Source organism: Melopsittacus undulatus, chromosome 7 (assembly GCF_012275295.1).
Source record: "Melopsittacus undulatus isolate bMelUnd1 chromosome 7, bMelUnd1.mat.Z, whole genome shotgun sequence".
Taxonomy (NCBI): domain Eukaryota; kingdom Metazoa; phylum Chordata; class Aves; order Psittaciformes; family Psittaculidae; genus Melopsittacus; species Melopsittacus undulatus.
Window position 1 is genome coordinate 2,623,443 of NC_047533.1, and position 19,318 is coordinate 2,642,760.

The following is a 19,318-nucleotide window of genomic DNA, read 5'->3' on the forward strand; positions in this document are numbered from 1 at the left end:
AGCAAACACAATTACAGCATTTGAGTGCTCAATCCCGTTCACATCTCCCTGTTCTAGCTGGTGGCGACACAAGTTGGCTGTGCAGGCCTGGCCTAATAAAACCTGCATGCTGGCATAACCCTTGCCAGGGAGTCTCTGCCTCTAGCTCTGGCAGCGCACACTGGAGGGACTGGCTGCCTTCCCAGCTCCTACCAGTGCCAGGAGGAAATCACCATCTGGGTGCAATCTGCATCTAAAGGAGCCTGACCTTCCCAGCAGCCTGGGTTGGAGCACCAGCTCTGGTCCCTGCTGGCCCTGCTTAGCTCTGAGCATCTAAGGATGAGAGCCAGCAGTGATTTGAGGAGCTGTGGGAGGTGTAGGAGAAGAAACTACAGGAGGGAGACAAAGGAATGAGTATTTGTAAATACAAATACATTTGTAAATACATATAATGTACCTCTTAAATATAACTAACTTCTTTTGTCAGATATGACTGGCTGTTCAACTTAGTTGTGAACATCAGCAAGGAGAAGCAGACTGCTGCATCTTTACCTTAAAGCATTAGATTTATGGGTCAGCTCCTTGTGCTGCTCCTTCTTAAACTCCTCTGATTTCCTTCCTTGTGCTAAAGAGACTGTTATGCCTTTCCTTGGAGTTGTTTTGTGATTGTTCCTGTGCTCCTCTCTCCTATTTGGATGACTTTCTCAGGCATGGGGCAACCCTAAAAGATGCGACTCTTTTATGCTATCCTGAGATGTGCTCCCTTGCATCTGGATGGACCAACACTGTTGTGTCTGGTATTGATTTGTGCCTTTGTGAGCTAGAGGACAGGCACCAAAGAGTAAGGCAATAGTTGCTATGCTCACCTTAATGTCTTGATTTGTAGGCTGCAACTGCTTGAATCACAAGGCCATTATAGCAGCCTTAGCATCTTGTATTGAATTGTCTTGACTCTAAAAGCAAATCTGGTGCCACAAACTAGCCTGGGTCTCTGCAGAGCAACTGGAAATGCATGTCTTGAAGTAGAATACTTAATGCTGTGGTTGAGACTTGTGGGATTCAGCTCCAGGGTTGAGACCAAAGAGTGCTCCAGCAAATACTGCTGTGATAAACACTTAAAGCCCTTCCAAATGGTAAGAACTCAAAGGGATGCTGTTACCTGGTGGTTTCCCCCTCCAGAAGGGGGTTCCCAGCAGGACACTGCTCCCTCTGCTGTGCTGCAGCATTTATTGCACTGTCCTGCAGGCAGAGCTGGTGGCACAGAGCCGGGGCTCCACTTGGGAAGCAAGCCGAGGTTTCACCTCAGATGCAGTCAAAGCAGCAGGAGGCAGGGAGTGGATTTATAGGGGGGGCTATAGGGATGCTGGGGATGGATTGTTCCTTATGGACTGTAGTGATAGGACAAGGGGTAACGGGTTCAGACTGAAACAGATGAAGTTTAGATTGGATATAAGGAAGAAATTCTTTCCTGTGAGGGTGCTGAGGCACTGGAATGGGTTGCCCAGGGAGGTTGTGAATGCTCCATCCCTGGAAGTGTTCAAGGCCAGGTTGGATGAAGCCTTGGGTGCCCTGGTTTAGTGTGAGGTGTCCCTGCCCATGGCAGGGGTTGGAACTGGATGATCTTAAGGTCCTTTCCAACCCAAACTATTCTATGATTTAAGGAGTTCAGGGTATGTTTAAAACAGAATGAACAGTCTCTCACTGCAGGTATGGTGACTTGATCCCATGATCCCTTTGCTATTGTTTATCTTGGCTGTGTCACAGGCATGGGGATCCCAGTGCTGCTTCATGCATGAGTGCTGGATAAGGGTTTCTCTGCAACGCTTGGGTCCACCTAGTGTTTCTTTGCTCCAGACTCTTGCAGCTCCAATGCCAGCCCACCAGGAACATCAGTCTTGGCAAAAGCCTCCTATTAGAAAGCAAATATACCTGGTGTTTGTCCCTGGCTTGGGGGAAACCTGAGTGCCTTCTGCTCAGATACACAGCTCATCCTGCCGGACCAGGCAATCAGGTCCTGTATGATCTGGTTGTGAACACAAGCACAGATCCACTTCCTACTGGTTCCTAGCCACAAACCAGCCTTGGTACAAAGAGCTGCTTAATGCCAATGAGACAGTCAATAAGGAACAAGTCACTAAGAGAGGATAATGAACATCTGCCTTGAAGGGAGGTGCATCAAATTATGCTTTGTGCATAAAGTTAGTAACTGGGTGGAGGAGAATACTCAGTGAGGTTCCTCAGAAGCTGAAGGGCTCAGGATAGGGTGTAATTCCTCCTTCCTGGATCCAGTTCCCTCTGGGTAACTCTGCTTAGCTGGGCTAGTGGAAACTGCTTGTAAAGAGCAGGTCTAGAGACACAGGGATAGACCAAATAGGGCCAGACAGAAGGTATCTCTGGTGCCTGGCACCATAGCAGATAAGCCAATACCTTGCAGAAAGCTATACTGGCATGGGGGTAATACCACTAGCAAGGGGCACCTACTGCTGTAATGATTCTTCATCTTCATAGAAGAATATGGTTTGGTTTGACATATAAAAGGGAATTACTACAGGTCCCATTTCCCATCATTGGCTGTGTGCCCATAGGATGTGGGTCTTGAAGAAGTCCTGCAACATCCTGCAGGAGATCTGAATGAAATGCAGCCCTGCAAAGCTGTCCTTGCATGCTCTCACATGTATTCCCATAGCTGTCTCCTTCCTGGTTGTCTTCTTCCTGGTTGTCCCCTTTCAGAAGGAGCTGGCAAGATGTTAAATGTGTACTTGACAATGTGTTGTCTTCAATGTACACAGTCTAAACCACTAAAAGAAGCATTAACTTCTGCACTGCATGCATTTTCCAGCCCACCATAATTGAATTTGAACCAGATCTCCTCACTCTTCTTCCTATGGTAATTTTTGGGTTTCTCTTGTGAGCTCAAAGGTGGAACATAGCATTTGAAACTGGGAAATAAGCCCTCAAAATGAATCTAGGTGCTAAATAAGCATGAATGCTCTTTTTCTCCAGTACCTGTTTGGTCTATAGAGTAGATTAAGCCTTCAAAGCTTGGAGGGGGGTTCCCAACTCTACCTACAATGATGGCAGATGGTTTTCTACATGCATGTTTCTGGATGTGGTTTGCTGATTTAGAGGATGGGGATGGTTTGCTATGGATATGCAGATACACAGATATGAGACAAAGATCTGCAACAATCGAATGTCAGGATGTTCTTAAGATTTCTTTAAATCCCCTTCACTCCTAACTTCCAAACAGCTTCTTGGAGCTGGATCAGCTCAGACGCTTCTGGAGGAAGGAAAGATGGAGAAACAAGATGGTCCAAGTCCATTTTTCATGGTAGTAGAGCTATTGATCCTAATATGATACAGTGTATAGACCAGAGGCTATGCATATATCCTCTTGCCACTAATTGCTGCCTTGCTTTTATTTCAGTGTTAAGCTTCATTCACCACTTCCCCAGCTGCTTCATGTAGTGCTGTTGGTGTTGGCATCTGCCATCTGGGAAGAGTGATGTGAGCAGGGAGGCAGAAAGCCCTCACCAAGGTTTGCCTGGGTTGTGAGCAAACAAGGCAGCAGATGGGGAAAACACATGAAAAGAGCAGTGAAGTGTAAGACCCTAAGAAATGTGCTTGTTTTATTCCTCAGGCCAAGGGTGCAGATTGGGAGCATCGTTCTGTGCCCACTTTTACATATGGTGGTGGTGATGTTGCTTGGTGTTGTAAAGAAACTTGAGTTGCATCAGTGTGCTGAGCCCCAGGGGGTGATTTTCAATCCCAGTTGGCTGTTTGGGGCTCCAGTGTGCTTGTGCCAGTTCTAAAGGGGCAGAGAGAAGCTTGCCTGAATGGTGGGACCCTGTGCTGTGTATCACTGCACTTCATGGGAGAAGCAAGTTCTGTCAGCTCAATGCTTTTCCCCAGCTCCAAAGCTATTTGCAGCATCTTACCTGATAAAGCTTCTGATATCATAGAATAGCTTGTGTTGGAAGGGACCTTAAAGCTCCTCCAGTTCCAATCCCTGCCATGGGCAGGGACCCCTTCCACTGGAGCTGCTGCTCCAAGCCCCTGTGTCCAACCTGGCCTTGAGCACTGCCAGGGATGGGGCAGCCAATGCTTCCCTGGACAACCTGTTGCAATGTCTCCCAAAGCATCTCTCGAGAAGTGAAAACTGATTTGCTCCTTTTAATTGAAGTGAATAGCCTCAATACAGGAGGTGTGTGAGGGGAGAACTGGCTTCACATCTCCTTGGGAGCGCACCAGGAGCCGGACGCTGAGCGATGCGCTCCGAAGGAGGGGCGGGCGCTAGGACCCGGTCGGGGGTGTGACCCCGCTCCGTCCCCTCCCACTCCACGGGGAGCTCATTTAATTCATTAATTAATTTAGGGGGCTGTGCTCCCTCCCTTTAATTTGCCTTTATGGGGTTTGGCGGGGAAATAAATAACTGACCCCCCCTCACCCCCCATTTGAAACCACAAGAAAGCCCCACAAGCGTCGTGAGGATGATGATGAGAACGGGATGAGCGGAGGAACCGAGGCAGCCATGGCAGTGAGACGGGTGTTCCACCTCCAGCCATGCGGTGAGAGGCAGAGCTGTCCCCCCTCCTCGGGCAGGGGGGCACAAGTGTGATGAGTTTTGGCCGGCAGTCTGCGGGGTTTTCCCTTCGCATCCCCTTGTTTCACTGCAGCTTTGTCTCATGCAGCAGCGGAGGGGTGGGATGGGATGGGGAGGATGTAGCTTGCTTTTCCTTCTTGGAAGGGAGGGGGACATATGGGAACTGTTCGGTTTGCATCTTTGCCTCAAGGCTGTTTGGTTGAGGAGCCTGTTGCTGGTTGCAGGGAGGGGGGGGACACACCTCTGAATCTGGGCTGTAGCGGGATGTGTCAGTCCACATACAGCATAAAAGTACCACCAAGGAGGGAAGGAGCGAGGGTAACTTCAGAGCTGTTTGTTCTGGGTGTGTTTTTCCCTTTCTTTTATATACTTATTCTACCTAATGATGGGAGGAGGACACGGTGAGGGGCTCAGCTCCGCTCCGGCACTTGCGGATGCGGTTGCCCGACTTCATGTTGTAAAGGCTGCAATAAAAAGGGGGAAGAACTAAAAAGGTGACACTGTGGCTCAAGCTGAACTAACGTAAAGGGCTTTGGGCAGTCGTGTGCAATGGCAAAAGGCTCCGTGATCCCTCCTGTTCGTTGGAAGGAGGGAAGAGGGTGGGTTGAAACGCATCCTGTGCTTTACACTGAACTTTGCAAGTTGTTTTCTGAGTGCCTCCCCTCTCGCCTTAGCAAAGGAAGCACTTCCTTAATCAGCATGGCTGCGTGAGCACGGGTTTGACACGAAGCGAAGTGACAGGGACTTGGGTTTGTGCAGGAAAGCTGGGGTTTGCTCTGGAGTGAAAGCAACTGTAGGTGGCACAACAGCTTTGCTGCCCGCAGAGCAGTGAGAGGCAGGCTGCTCCTCCAGGCTTCTGCTGAGGATCTTTTCTCTAGGAGGATTCTGTCCTTGGGGCTTTCCCCCCCTTCCAGTTTAATGGAAAAGTTCTGCTTTGGATCTGATGTTCTTCCTTAAAGCTTTCCTCTGTGCGGCTTTGTTATAGAATCCCAGACTAGTTTGGGCTGGAAGGGACCTTAAAGCTCATCCAGTTCCAACCCCCAGGGACACCTTTCACTAGACCAGGTTGTTCCAAGCCCTGTCCAACCTGGTCTTGTTATGGCCACGTTTGTCTGTCTCCCTCTGGAACCAGACAGTGCAGGCTGGCTGTCCAGCAGCAATGCACATGGGAACAATCTGGGAATATACAACTTCTTTCCCAGGTTACTGCACCTTGTGATGTTTGCAGGACTTCTCATGTGGGTTTTCCCTAGATGTGAACCTGTCCTTGTCCCTCCTCTGCAAAGTTATTCCCCCTCAAATGCTATAGCCAAAGTATATGGTAAACTGCTTGACCCAGGGCTGGATAAATCCAGCGGTTCACCCAAAGGCAGAGTTGCCTTTGTTGGTTTTGTGGCTGGTTAGTTGGAGGCTGGAAGGAAACTTCACTGCAATGCTTCAGTCCTGTCTGCAGTCACCCAGATAAGCTGTGGCTGCCCCATCCCTGGCAGTGCTCAAGGCCAGGTTGGACACAGGGGCTTGGAGCAGCTGCTCCAGTGGAAGGGGTCCCTGCCCGTGGCAGGGGTTGGAGCTGGAGGAGCTTTAAGGTCCCTTCCAACACAAACCACTCTATGATTCCTACCACCCTATGAACCATGCATCACCGTTTTCCTGCTCTAGAGATGTGTTGGCTAATCCATACCAGCCAGAGCCCTTAACTTCTGATATATCAATGGCTTTTATACAGTTGCTGCTCAAGAAGAATTAAGTACCACAGAGGAAGTTCCTCTCCAGCTCTTGCGCTCTTCCTTGGTGATTTGAACACTTCAGCTTGTTTAAATGAGTGCTAGAGATGTGTTGAGCTTTTAAATGGAGCGCTTGTTTGACTCTCTTGGTGGCATAAGATAGCTGTATGTAAACTCCCAGTGCCTTGACTTCCAGTGAAGCTGTAGTAAATCATTTGAGGATGTAAACAGTTGTAAAAGCAAGCTTTACTTTTACGTTGAGTAGATGTGAGAACAAAGATGTCTTGGTTTTGAAAGCAAAACAATCTGAAATGGAAGCTTTCTTTATTGGCTTAGAAGTGTCTGTGAAAAGTTGGTTGTTTCTTGCAGAACAGAGCTTGAGTTGAGCTGTGAACTTGGGTTTTAGTCCAGAGTTTAATCAGACTTAACCTTGTGCTGTTTTATTTGCCTCTATGAGAGCCAAACCTCAAGCCTTGTCCTTGCAGAGCTATGATGATGCTCTGTGTATGTACTTATGCTTAACCACAGGTGCTAAATCACATTACCTTTGGGAAAGCTTTTCTTAGTGAGTAGTTATAATACTGTGCTGTGATTTAGGCTTCTCTGTGAAGCCCCAGTGCTTAATATAGAATCATAGAATGGTTTGGGTTGGAAAGGACCTTAAGATCATCCAGTTCCAACTGCCCTGCTATGGGCAGGGACACCTCACACTAAACCATGGCACCCAAGCTTTCTCTTTCTGTAGTCTGGGTGACCCTTTACTTACCTCTTCCTAATGCAAACCCACTAAGCTGCATCTCCCTAATACAAAACAACTTCCAGAAAGGTCCCGTTTCCTTATGTAGGATTTCTCTGGGAGTAAACAACTCTGGGACATTTTAATGACTCATCATCATGAAACTGTCATCTCCCCTCTAAATATGCAAATAGCTGCCAAGCGCACCAGCAGATACTCAGCATACGTTACAGCCAAGCTACCTTTGCTGCTAGCAGCAGCTGGGGCACAGCATGGTGCTGTCACTGCTGTAGGGAGCCTGCTGGGAGGGATGCAGTACAGAAAGGTTAAACGCCTGGAATGCTGAGGTAGTTCCTTCAAGTTCATCCTCATTTGGATCTAAGCAGTGTTTTGTGGATATAAAATCTGCAAGGCAGCTCCTGTGGGAGTTTGTGCTGGGATCTGGTGAAACAGCATCTTTTTCTCCTTATTTTTATTATGGCAATATAACTTACTAAATATGATTTAGGATAAGCTCTTCGTAAAGCCTGTCTGCAGAGCATGGTGACATGCTGGCCCGGAGCAGAGCACTGTGGGCTTCTGCATCTGTCATTGCTGGCTTTGATATCAAAGCACTTCAGCTATCACTTGTAACTCCGTGGCTTTTCTATTCCCTCTTTCTAAATTCATCCCTGGCTCTGACTTGCAATTAAAAACCACGGCAGTACTAAGGGCTTCAATCTAACTCTGTTGCTGCCTTATCCTTAGCAGGGTTCAAGGCCAGGTTGGATGGGGCTTGGAGCAACCTGCCCTAGTGGAAGGTGTCCCTGCCTCTGTGGCAAGGGGTTGGAATTGAATGAGCTTTAAGGACCCTTCCAAACCAAACCACTCTGGGATTCTAACAGGAAGGGTCTGCAAGCTGTGATGAACCAGTGGGAGCTGTGATTTGGGTAGGACACAGAACAGAGTCCAGTTTTAGTCCTCATGGATACCATGCTGAAGAACTGCATGAAGATGGGGAGCAAAGCATGAAAACCTGATACAAGCCACTGGAGTGGGTAATATTGACTTTATACTTGTGTTGGGCAGGAACCTTTCCTCCCTATGCCACGATCTTGGGTTCTCCAGGTTTGAAGGAGCTGATGCAAATGGCAGCAGAAGTGCTTGTGGGGCTGTGGGTGCCTTGGGGTCATCTTTGCAGCCATACCACAATGGGATAGATGGAGACTAGGGATAATGTGGGCTTTAGCAGGGTGGAAAAAGCTACATTTGAAGGTGGTGGGCAGAAGATCCCAGCTGGCCAGTGCTTGGAGCTGGGCAACCTTTGGGTCAGTGTGCTGTGGGTGGGTTTTGAACAGTGAAGGTGATGGAATGACTTACTGCTCACACATGGGGGCAGATACTAAGTGGAAAGTTAGGAGGATGGGGCAATCTGGGCTGAGGATGAGGCGGCCTTCCTCCCCCTTTGGAGCTGGCACCCTGCAGCGGTAGGAACCGCTCACCCCTGCAGGGGAAGAAGCATCCCACAGGGCACAGTGTCAGGCATCAGCTTCATTCTCCCTTTTCCTCTTGCCCGCTGCCATCTCCTTCTGCTGGAGTTAAACGCCTCTTCCCTGCTCCGAGCCTAATTGCGTCCCCAGGGTTTAACACGCGTGTGTTTGTTTTATTCCACCGTGTTGGCTGTTCCCACCGGAACAGGCTGATTTTTTTTAGGGATTGAGCTTTCCTTTTTTTTCCTTTCCTCTGCTTATTGTGCACAAGAAGCTCCTGCACAAGACATTTGCTTGGGGGGGGAGGAGGAACTGTAGTAATGCCAATACTTCTTGAATATTATAAACCTGGCTTATCAGCCCGACGCAGAGCTGGAATTTGTCTCTTCCTGTGCTGCATCTCTGCTTTCTGAGAGGGGCGTTTAAATAGAGGCTGGAGACGCAGCCTTTCCAGTGTGCTGTGCTGGGCTGTGACAGCGGCAGCGGGGCTGCTCGAGTGGCTTTTATCCTCCTCCTTTTTGCACTCATTCTGCTCTAAAAAGGAACTTTTTGGGGAGAAGGCTGTGAGACTGCATGTCCCAACAGTACCCGCTGAAGGAGGTGAAGGGAGACGCGGTTTGCTTCGTACCTGGCTCTCCTCTCTTCTCCGTCCTGATGGAGCCGGCTTCTTTTTGCTACCCTCGGCTCACCTTTCTCCGCTCGCCCTATGGCCAGTTTGGGGCAAGTGCTGGCTCTTCCCAGGATTTGGCTCCATGGCCGCAACGCTTGGTGACGCAGAGATGGACCAGGCCAGTGGACGGTGCGTTAATGGGGATGGAAGGGTTGGGGTGGCAGAGAAGCCCACTGAGATTGAGGGGAGGCTCTGGATGCAGTGGTTAAGGAGGGAAGCGGTGCAGGTAGGACCTGGTGAGTGCATGGGTATGGGTGTATTGATGCACTCTTCTCTTGGACCTCTCCTGCTGGTGCTTGGCTGCTGTCATCTCCGCTAAGGAGCAGCTCCGGTCCCTGCTACACCCTCGTGCCCAGGCAGGATGGCCAGGGAGAGGTGATAAACAACCTCAGCATGGGGAAAATAAAAATAGAAGCTGATCTTAGCCAGGCTTTTGTTACATAAACCAGTTCTCTTGCTGAAATGAATCCGGGCTTGGGAACCTGAAATACCTGCTGGAGGCTTGTTTTACCTTCAGGGTTGTGATGCTGTCAACTCTGTCCTTTAAACTGTTGTTGAAGGTATCAAGTGTGAGTATAGGGGAAGGTATTAAGATTCTCTATAACAGATTTGTCTTGCTAAAAGGAGAAGTACTTACAAGTGCCAGCTTTGCTTGGAATTTTACATGTTGCTTTACTGCAAAGCATCTATATGAGGAGACTTAGTAAAACCTCCTGGTTGAGGAGCTGAGCGCGGCTGTAAGTGCTGATGCCAAGGATGGGAGCATTGACTTTGTGAAACTTCTTTGGGAAGGTATCAGGCTTGATGAGATCCTGAGCACCTTGATTTAGCCTTAAAGGTGATCCTGCCTTGAGCAAGGAGTAGGCTGGAGACCTCCAAGGGTCTCTCCTGCTCTAAGACACTCCATGAGCCACAGCCTACCTCCTTTACATCTTGTTAGCAGCCTGAATAGGATGCGCTTACCTGGCAAAGCTCGTCAGGTGGCATGCAAAAAGAATATGGAGGAGGCTGGATGAGCAGTCTCAGCAGAGAAAACGTGTAGGAGGTGTTTAAAAACATGCATTGCCTGTGGTTTCATGCAGCGGAAACGAGTCTGAGGCAGGGACTGAAAACGGGGCGATGTGGCTCTGACTGAATCCCACTGCTACAAGCGATGCTGCTTCCCCAGCAGTGCTTTGTGCTGGGAAATGCTTGCTGCCTCCTGGTAAAGAGGATAAAACCTTAACTCAACTGACCCATTCTTGCCAGCATGCGGATAACTGTTTCCATTTCAGTTCTTTTTAGGATTCTGCCTTTTCTAAGGCTGACTTAATGTTGCTCTGGGGAGTTAGGGGGGTTTTGTTTCCTTTATTTTTGGCCAGGGTAGACCATCCCTCTGGGCTTTAAATACCCAGCTGGGGGAGACTTGGCTTATTGTTATGAAAATGTTGAATTGTAAGGAAAGTGAAGCAGCAGAATAGGCTGGAGGAGGAGGGGGAGAGGATGTGGCATCTTCCCTGCAAAGCTTTTTAGGCACTGGGCAGACGGGCTTGGATGGAAGTCTCCGATGAGGTGAGGTCTTTTCAGTTCTTATTCTCTGTGACTTGCCGTTAGAACACAGACTTACCGCCCTGCTTCTCATTCCCTTAGGCAGGCTCCTCACTGAATGCATGCATTAACCCTTGCACTGCTGCTGCTAGTGAACTGTCATGCTGAGTAGCATGGAGGAAACACCAGAGCCCCCGTATTGGGCAGGCACCACACTCGGAGAATACAGCAGCTATAGCTTTAAGAAATCTGTTCTATCTACCTCTTAGCAGCAGGTTTTTGTTTCCTCTCCTCTTTCTCCTCTTCCTGCATCTTCCCATCCTCTCATTTCCCCCGTGCTTCTGTCTGTAATATACACTATACTCTCACTTCAGTTCAGCCCGGCTGCCACAAAGCTTCTTTTCCTTCCTTAAGGAGGCACACGGGCTTTTTCCATGCAACATCCAGCAAAACCCTCCGGCTCCGAAGCGCAGGGGCACTTTAACTGTTCTATCATCCCTCCTCACTACCAGAGGCGGATAGCTCCAACAGGGAGCGGGATCTGGGTGGCTGGAGGAGAACACCCAAACGCCACAGCCCGTGGTGGCATATAGAGCAGTGCTTTGCCAGTGTGAAGTTAGCGGCTTGCCAGCATCCCTGCTCCGGTTGGGAGAGCCGGGTTGGAGGTGTCCATCTGGGAGCTAATGGGTTGTGCTCTCACTCCACCCATCCGCCGCTCACCAATTGGAAGTGAGGGAGAAAGATGCTCTGGATGGATTAATATTGGAGCCATTGAAAAAGCAAGAGCCATTGCCACCGTGGCCACCTGAGCAAGTGGTGTTGGGCGACAAAGTGTGGTGCCTCCCAGGGGGGAGCAGCCAGGAGGGGAGCGGAGGCTGTTGGAACAGCATCTCTATCAAAAGTAGTGCAGGTAAGTTGTAGTCTTAAGGGGGAAAAGCCCCAAACGGGAGCACTACTGTTGCTGGGTGATGCGTTTGGACAGGAAATGTAGAAACCCAGCTCTGCCAGCTCTTGAATTATTTAATTCACTAAAATAAGGCAGTACTTGATTTGTTTCCAGTGGGCTTTGCTGCTTAATGATAACATCTATTGCCTGTGCCGGATGTCTCTGTGCTGTTGTGTTTAAGGCTGGAGAATACCTTTTGAATTCAATTTACATTAAGCAGAGTGCTGTCTGTCAGGCTTTGAATTTAGTTTCAAGATATGCATGGGGAGAGATGAGCACAAGAGATCCTTACCTGGGTCTGGTTTTTGTCTAATTAATGCTAAAACATCCTCGCAGCCTGGCTGCGAGGCTTTACATGCTCATGTTTCATGTGGGGAGAGTGCAGTGCTGAGTGAAAACAAAATGCATGTATGTAATCTAAAATGCTAGCAAACATCAGCCCTGGTGCTGTAGCCATGGAAGCCGTGTAGATGAACCATAAACAAGGTCCTAATGAATAACACTTCATCCTTCATTGTCACACTGCCATTATTTCACCACTGGATAAGGGGCATCTTTATTTTGGGTTGATGATGGACAGCAAGATCAGCTCTGGTGCTGCTGGCTCTGCCCCCTCCTATGTTGTTGTTGTCACTGCTGCTGTTCTGTGGCTCCTAGGCATAAGGACCGGATGGGGTGATGTGTGTTATCCTGTCAAGCCTGTTGAGATCCAAAATCCCTGTTTCTGAGGGGATGGTTGAGGTTGCAGAGCATCCTTTGGATGGTTCTTACTCTTAAGAGCAGGAGGAGGCTTTTTCTTTGTGTCTTGCTTGGAACCACAGCTGAAAATGTCTTTGGTGATCCAGGTGGCTGAGTTCACTGCTTTACTTTTGTGTGTTTCTGTGTTTCCAGTACAGAGCTTGAGTTTTGCCATAACTTCTGGTTTTGTGTGAATTGGAGCTGATCTCCTGTTTCATCCTGATGCTTTTTGCAGGGTGGTGATGGGAAGGGGTGCAGGAATCACTTTGTGAAAGGTTGGCCTGGCCACTGCTGCTGTACTCATTTCTGGTGATAATAAGACCATAAAATGTTTGAGTTGGAAGAGGCCTTAATAGCTCATCCAGTTCCAACCCTTGGGCAGGGATGCCTTCCACTAGAGCAAGTTGCTCCAACCCCTGTCCAACCAGGATTCTGCTTCATAGAAATGCACTTTGTTCCAAAATGTGACCCTGGTACCCTGGGGGGATGCTGCAGTGTGAACCTGCTGGTATTGGAGCATCTCTCCCACCTAACCCCTAACTAATCTAACAGTTGCTAGTTTACACCTTGTTCTAGTTTAAGACACTTGGACTACTGCAGGGAACAGCTCCCTTCCTCTGAATAGCCCCAAGCAAGTGAATCATTGATAGACTGTCTCATAACCGTTCTTGCATGTTTTACACAGTACCCCTGCAGATAAGTGGCAGGTGGTGGCCTCTGGAAGACCTGCCCTATCCAAGGGAAGCATTACAACAAAGACACATTTCAGGCACCTTTTTGAATCCATGTTCAACCCTGACCACGATTTGGGACCTTTGTGGTATTTCATTTTATTAAGAGTTACGAGGGTTTGGACAGGGCCCTGCAAGCGAAAGAGCTGTCTGAAAAGCTGTCAGGAAGAGTTAATGCTTTCTAAATTATTTAAATGCTTCAGGAAAAGTCTAGTGAAAAGCCTCAACCAGTCTGTTCTTGAGCCTTTGCCAGCCTGTGGGATCTCTGGAGGTATTTGCTTTCGTTTCCCTTCCATGTAGCACTTATGCAAGAAATCCTCGCAAGCCTCAAATCACTTTTTCTTTAGGAAGACAAATGAAAGCTCCCCCTTCAAGCTGGACAAGAAGAAAGGCAGAGAGGCCAAATCCCAAAGTGTGGTTGTTCCCCTGCTTGTCCTGCTTACCTGCAAAACGCTTGCCAAGAAACCCAGCTGAGGAGGAGGAGGAGAAGCCATCCTGTTAGTAGAAGGGCTCCATGGCTTCCCATTTCCAGGGTCATTTCCTCTTGCAGCTCACCTCTGGGAGGCACCCTTGGATATTGATTGCTTGGGTGGGTTATATTGTGATGACTTAAACTGCACAGGCTGTTGCTGGTACATCCAAGCATCACTGATACCAACCCTTAGTGTGCATGAGGGGGGAAGTCTCTGGTAGCTGTCGCTGCTGCAGCCAGTGATCTTTTATTAGCTGGATTTATTGTGATGGGTGTTCTGGAGGAAGGTGGGGAAGGGATGAAGAAGGGAATTGTTCAGTGCAGTGAAAGCAGACATGTCTGATCCCTGAGCCTGTGTGTGGGTGTGTGTTTGCCTGGAGTGAGCAGGCAGGAGGATAGAGGATACTTCCTGCTTCATCCTTTCAATACGATGCTTTTGATTTTCACAGCCAGTAGCTGTGAAAATTAGTTCTGGGATTTCATTTACTGTGGCATGATTGAAGACCTGCTCACACCTTCTGCTTTCATCAGAAGAATATCCAGCCCCTTGCATTATAATCCCTGATGTGATATTTAAGTGCTTCCTGAGCCTCAGGCTGGTTAGGGTTGGAAGGGACCTTAAAGCTCCTTTATTTCCTACCCTTTGTCATGGCCAGGGACACCTTCCACTAGACCAGACCTGTTCAACCTGGCTTTGAACACTGCCAGGGATGGGGCAGCCACAGCTTCTCTCATGGAGCTGTAAAGGTGTGTTTTCTGTCTGGCTCAGGACTGGCAGGCCAGGGTGGTCACACTGTGGTGGAGGATGCTGTTTGGATAGATCCATGGGGCAAAGCTTTATGTCCAAGTGATTAGTGCACTATGGCATAGCACCATGGAAATATCAGAGGGTTGGACTCTAACACACTATCCAGCTGTGTTTAGAGACGTTTAGGTTTTGTAACCCAGGCCTCTTAGTGCTAAAAAATGAGTGTTTTGGGGAAATGAAACCATGGTAGGAAGGAAAAAGGTGATGAAGGTCCTTTAAAGATACTTAAAGCAAGAGGGCAGGGGAGCCAAGTGATGCATGTGTGCAGTTCCATGAAAGAAGAGTGTGTTCAACATACATAACTTACCAAGAGTGCTCTTTACTAACAGCACCACCTGCTTTTGTAAGCTTTGCCAGAGGACTTGGCTGTGTCTACACATAAAGCTTGTGCCCCTGCAGGGCTGAGTGTTCTGGTTAAGCAGCAATTTGCCATTGGATTTTGGGTTACTTTAAAAGCACCTTCCTTCTTTGTGCTTGCTTTGGCCAACTGCTTTATCATCTCCTTAAAGCTTACCAAGGTGAAGGGGTTTGGAGTATAGATTTAAATCTTCCTGGGTCATGGATGTCCTGTAGACCGTTTTCAAGACCTTGAAAGTTGATGTATAGATCAAGATGAAGTATAGATGCTTGCATGCAGGCAATGTTTTAATCAACCCATTTAAATAAAGGTCTCCAACAAAAATCCCTGCTTTATTACAAAGTGGCACCAATACTTGCTGGTACTGCTGCCTGTATTAAACCTCTAGGCATGCCATGTTGGGGACGTGTCCCTCACCCATCCTTCAGCATCTGGCTGTGTGTTCCAAAGGCTTGACAGGAAGATATTTAGATGTGTGATGGGCATGTGGATATAATCAGGGGAGGAGGAACACAGCTGGTTCTTTGTGGAGCTGGGTAGCTTGTCATGGTGCTGTGCAGCTATGCCACTGAGATAAATAAAGGGGAAGCTGAGGAGTGATAGAGCTTCCATGTGCCTTGTAAAAGAGTTTATCCCTGCTAGCCTCTGCTGGGGTGAACTGTGGATGGATGTGGAACTTACGTAATGCTAAGGTCCTTTCTAACAGTAACTTTCCTATGATTCTATATGTGCATGTACTGAGAAAGCATGTGTGGTGCTTGCAGGAGGATTTAGGCTGTGAAGCTGCAATGAGTCCTTTAGTTGATCATGACTCTTATCCTTTCAAGTTAAAACTCCCTGTGATGTACCAGTGCTGATATTTCCCATTTAATGACTTACAAAAGGTCTTTTTACCCCCTTGAGTTGCTTTCTATTACATTTTCCTTTGCTTTCCATTACGTTCTTTACTTTCTATTAGGTTTTCCTTTACCTTTACCAATACTAAGTATTGGTTTAGGGGGAAAGGTCTAATTCTGGTCTTGCCACAGGCAGCAATACGTACCTGGGCATTTTCCTGCCCAAGTATTAGCAAGCACATCTTACTCATCTTACACTTCCTTGAATTACAGTGACTGGGTTTGAATCCTGGCTTGTGCAGTTTGGTTTTTTAACTCTCTTTTGTCATGCCTCTCAAGTGTAAAGAAACCCCAGTAAAATCTCAAGATCCTGTCCTGTCAGTTGTTACTGCTCAGAGCAGAAGCAGAGGGGTGTGTTTCACATCTCTGACTGTGTCAGGATGAGCTGTGCTTTCACCAGTGTTTTCCAGTTCAAGTGCGTTGTTGTAAAGGGATCAGTTACTTGAGGTGTAGATAGAAATGAGAAGTGCTGACTTCAGGCAAAGTGTCTTTCTGGATGCTGCTCTCCATTCTTTCTTGATGACTTGGATGGTCCAAGTTCCACTCTGCAGCAAATGTCTCCACCAGGAGATCTTGCTGCTTGGTTCTTCCCTGAAAACTGCCAAAATCTCATGTTTTAAAAGCACAAGTGATACTCTGAATGATAATCCTGCAATATTGTTGTATTTGGAATTGATCAGACTTGCTGCCTGTCGAGCTCCTTCCCTATTCTTCTGTGGTGATGTGGTTGTATTACAAACGGAGTTTGAGGCTTCCTCATCCTCTTGCTGCATACAGAAAACACTAAACTCTCAATTGTGGATTCCTTTCAGATGATGCTCCACATAATTTGTCTTTAAAAAGTCCTCTTCTGCAGATTTCCCTTGGGATATTCCTTGTGCATGTGGCTTTTTCTCTTAAGTCTGGTTTTCTGCTGACTTTGGGTGGAGGGAGGAAGAAGCATCGTGTGGTTATTAGGAAACTGAAGCACGTAAGTTGTGGCTCTCCTCCTGCCCCAAACTGCACAATCCTGGATGCAGCTCCCTGGTTACTTGTGTAGCTCTGGGTTTCCTTGTCCTGTGGTGTTAGCTCATGGTAGGGGGGAGAGAACTAAGAGTAAGAAGTGAGCTCGGAGTTTAGTATTGAACACCAGGTCTGGTGAAGCCTTGGATAGGGGTGGCTCTGTCATCTTACCTCTGATGTAAGCCTTGGATGAGACAATATACTTGGTTAAGCTGGACTTGGCCCTGGATCTGTTTGAGGTAGCGACACTAACAGCAATGTTCCCAGTCATGCAGGGAAGCTGATGCCCAGCTATTTAATGGTAGTGATGGCCACTTTTGGCATTGACTAACTCCTGGAAGTCAGCTTGAAGTGGCCAAAACCTTGCTTCAGAGCTAAAGCCTTAAGTGTCTTCAGGGAAGCAGAGTTCTTTCCAGATAACTGGGTAGTTCAGTTTGTCATGCTAAGAACTGGTAATTCCTCCCAGGAGGAAACTGGGAAAGTCTGAAGTCTTTTTCTGTTGAACAAGTGATTTTTGTTTAGCTTCTTGTTCAGAGGCTTAAGTGTTTTGCTTTATCAAATTTAAGACAAGGCACTGCATGTGCTGATGAGCTTCAGAAATGTCCTCAAATCCCCAGCAAAACAATGTTCAGGAAGCCAGTGGAAACTGGGATACTGGAGCACACACTGAGTAAAAGATTATGGAGGTACATAATGTTTTCTCATTACTTATAGGGTAACTCAATGTTCAGAGACAACCCAAGAACAGCCTATATTAAAGGGCTTGTAAATGGAAAACCTTTCCAGTAACTCCTTTAAAAGTGGTTTTGTCTCAAAGTGAACTCCAATTAAACATCAGGACACTAGAACTTGGAGAGATTTACTGGAGGGAAATCATAAAAGCCAAAGTCTGTACTGCCACTTGTAGAAAGCTTGTTCCAGAGCTATGTTTGCTTCAATATAAGGCTTGTACTGCAGAGGACTGTTTACTTGGAAGATGCCAGCAGCAGAACATTGTAATTGAGTTACTGGAGTATCCAGAGAATGTGTTTTTATTTGTAATCCACTAATATTGCAAGGCTCAAGAGAACTTATTACTAACCTTAAAACAAGAGAGTTAAACCAGGTTATTAGCTCTGAGACACATTTCCCACAGGAATTTAATAACAGAGGATGGTATGGTGGGTTTTTGTCTCGTTTTGTTGTTAAATGTAAATGTAAAAATGGTAAGAATGTAAGACATGAGGAAGCGTGCCCACTTTTGGCTGTGTCCCACTAGAGATCATCTGAATCATCCTAGTCCTGAGACCAAGAACCTTAAGCTACAGCAAATGTAGTTACCAGTTAAGTAAACTTCATGTACCTCCCCCTTGGTGGCTCTTGGGGTCACTGCAATTGCTTCAAAGGGCAGTGGTTTATTTCTGAAGCCTGAAGCTGCATCTTTGAGTCTAGAGAAACAGGCTTTGCTTTCTGCTTTGCAGCACTTCAGTGCTTCAGCTCTTTTACCTTTTAATTCAGGGCTCATGGAGGGATGAGAAACTAGTCAGAAGCTTTCAGTTGAAAAAGCAGCTAAATGGTGACACTTTCACTTTAGTCTCATCTAACAGATATTCCTGTAGGGAATAAGGGGGGGTGGGAGTCAAAACTTATTTGCTGCAGTAAATTCACTCATAAAAATTAAGAGCACTGCTTAAACTGTTAAAAGAACTATTCCACATGGGTTTTGGCATGTAATGGAAGATGGCTTCTTGTTCTGCCTTTGGAGGGGGGAGAAATTGGGAAGTCTGGTTGTCATTGTAGGTGTCAGATGAGAAAACAGAGTCTGGAGAGTGAAGACAGGGACCTGGGGAGGTACTAGAGGCATGAATGTGGGTTGCTGTGCTGTGTATCTCAGCTTCTTGGGGTAATGCTTTCCAGTTTCGTCTCTAGAAGCCTGACCTTATGTCTTGCTGAAATTGCTTTGTTTGCATTCTTTTAAGTGATGAAGTCTTAGAAAGAGAACCTGGGGGAAAAGGAACTGGTGGATGGAGGGAAGTGGTGTGCCAGTGTGGAGAGAGGGAACTCCCACACCATAGTAATAAAATGCTCCCTGGACTCTTAAGTCTTTTCCTCCTGCCTGCAAGGGCTAGTGCAGGGGTTGATTCATACTTCATGGAATCCCTTCTGCAACTTCAGGCAAACCCTGGAGCACTGTAATGTTGATCTTTTATGCGTTTGGAGACTTGTATTCCTGCCCAGGCTTCCCCGAGCTAAACACTTGCATCAGTTATTGCAATGTTTTATAACTGCCCCTTGGTTGAGCTCTTTTCATTTCAAGAGTGGAGCCGAGATGGGGAGAGGAAATGTGGGTTTGTGTGTGTGCATCAGGCTGTGAGTCTGTACCTTATTGCTAGAGAAAAGAGGATGCTGCCTTGCTCTGTTCTGCATAACTCGAACCCATTGCTCCTGTCTCCAGCAAAACATGACTAAGGAGCCAAGACCTTGGATATTAAAATCCCATAAGCCTTGTGAAAGGAGAGGCACGTGGAGCCTGCTGAAATGTTTGCCTTGCTGGCTGCTACTGAGCATGCACTTAAGCACAGTCTGGCTGGCCTTGTCCTTAGCTAGCACCCCATAAACATAAGCTATGCTTGCTTGTGCTAAACTGATTGGGGAAATACGAAGAGCAGGAGGAAAGATT

General features: G+C 47.4%; 1 protein-coding gene across 3 annotated transcripts in view; it reads left to right on the plus strand.

Moving 5' to 3' along the window:
* Nucleotides 1–4,434: 4,434 nt before the first annotated feature.
* The window catches only part of SLC4A11 (solute carrier family 4 member 11), a 97,697-nt gene continuing 82,813 nt past the window's right edge, over nt 4,435–19,318 (plus strand). For all 3 annotated transcript variants that reach the window (XM_034064761.1, XM_034064763.1, XM_034064762.1), the window contains exon 1: nt 4,435–4,547. In XM_034064761.1, the coding sequence (XP_033920652.1) occupies nt 4,487–4,547 (61 nt within the window). In that variant the 5' untranslated portion in view covers nt 4,435–4,486. The remainder of the gene's footprint in view (nt 4,548–19,318) is intronic.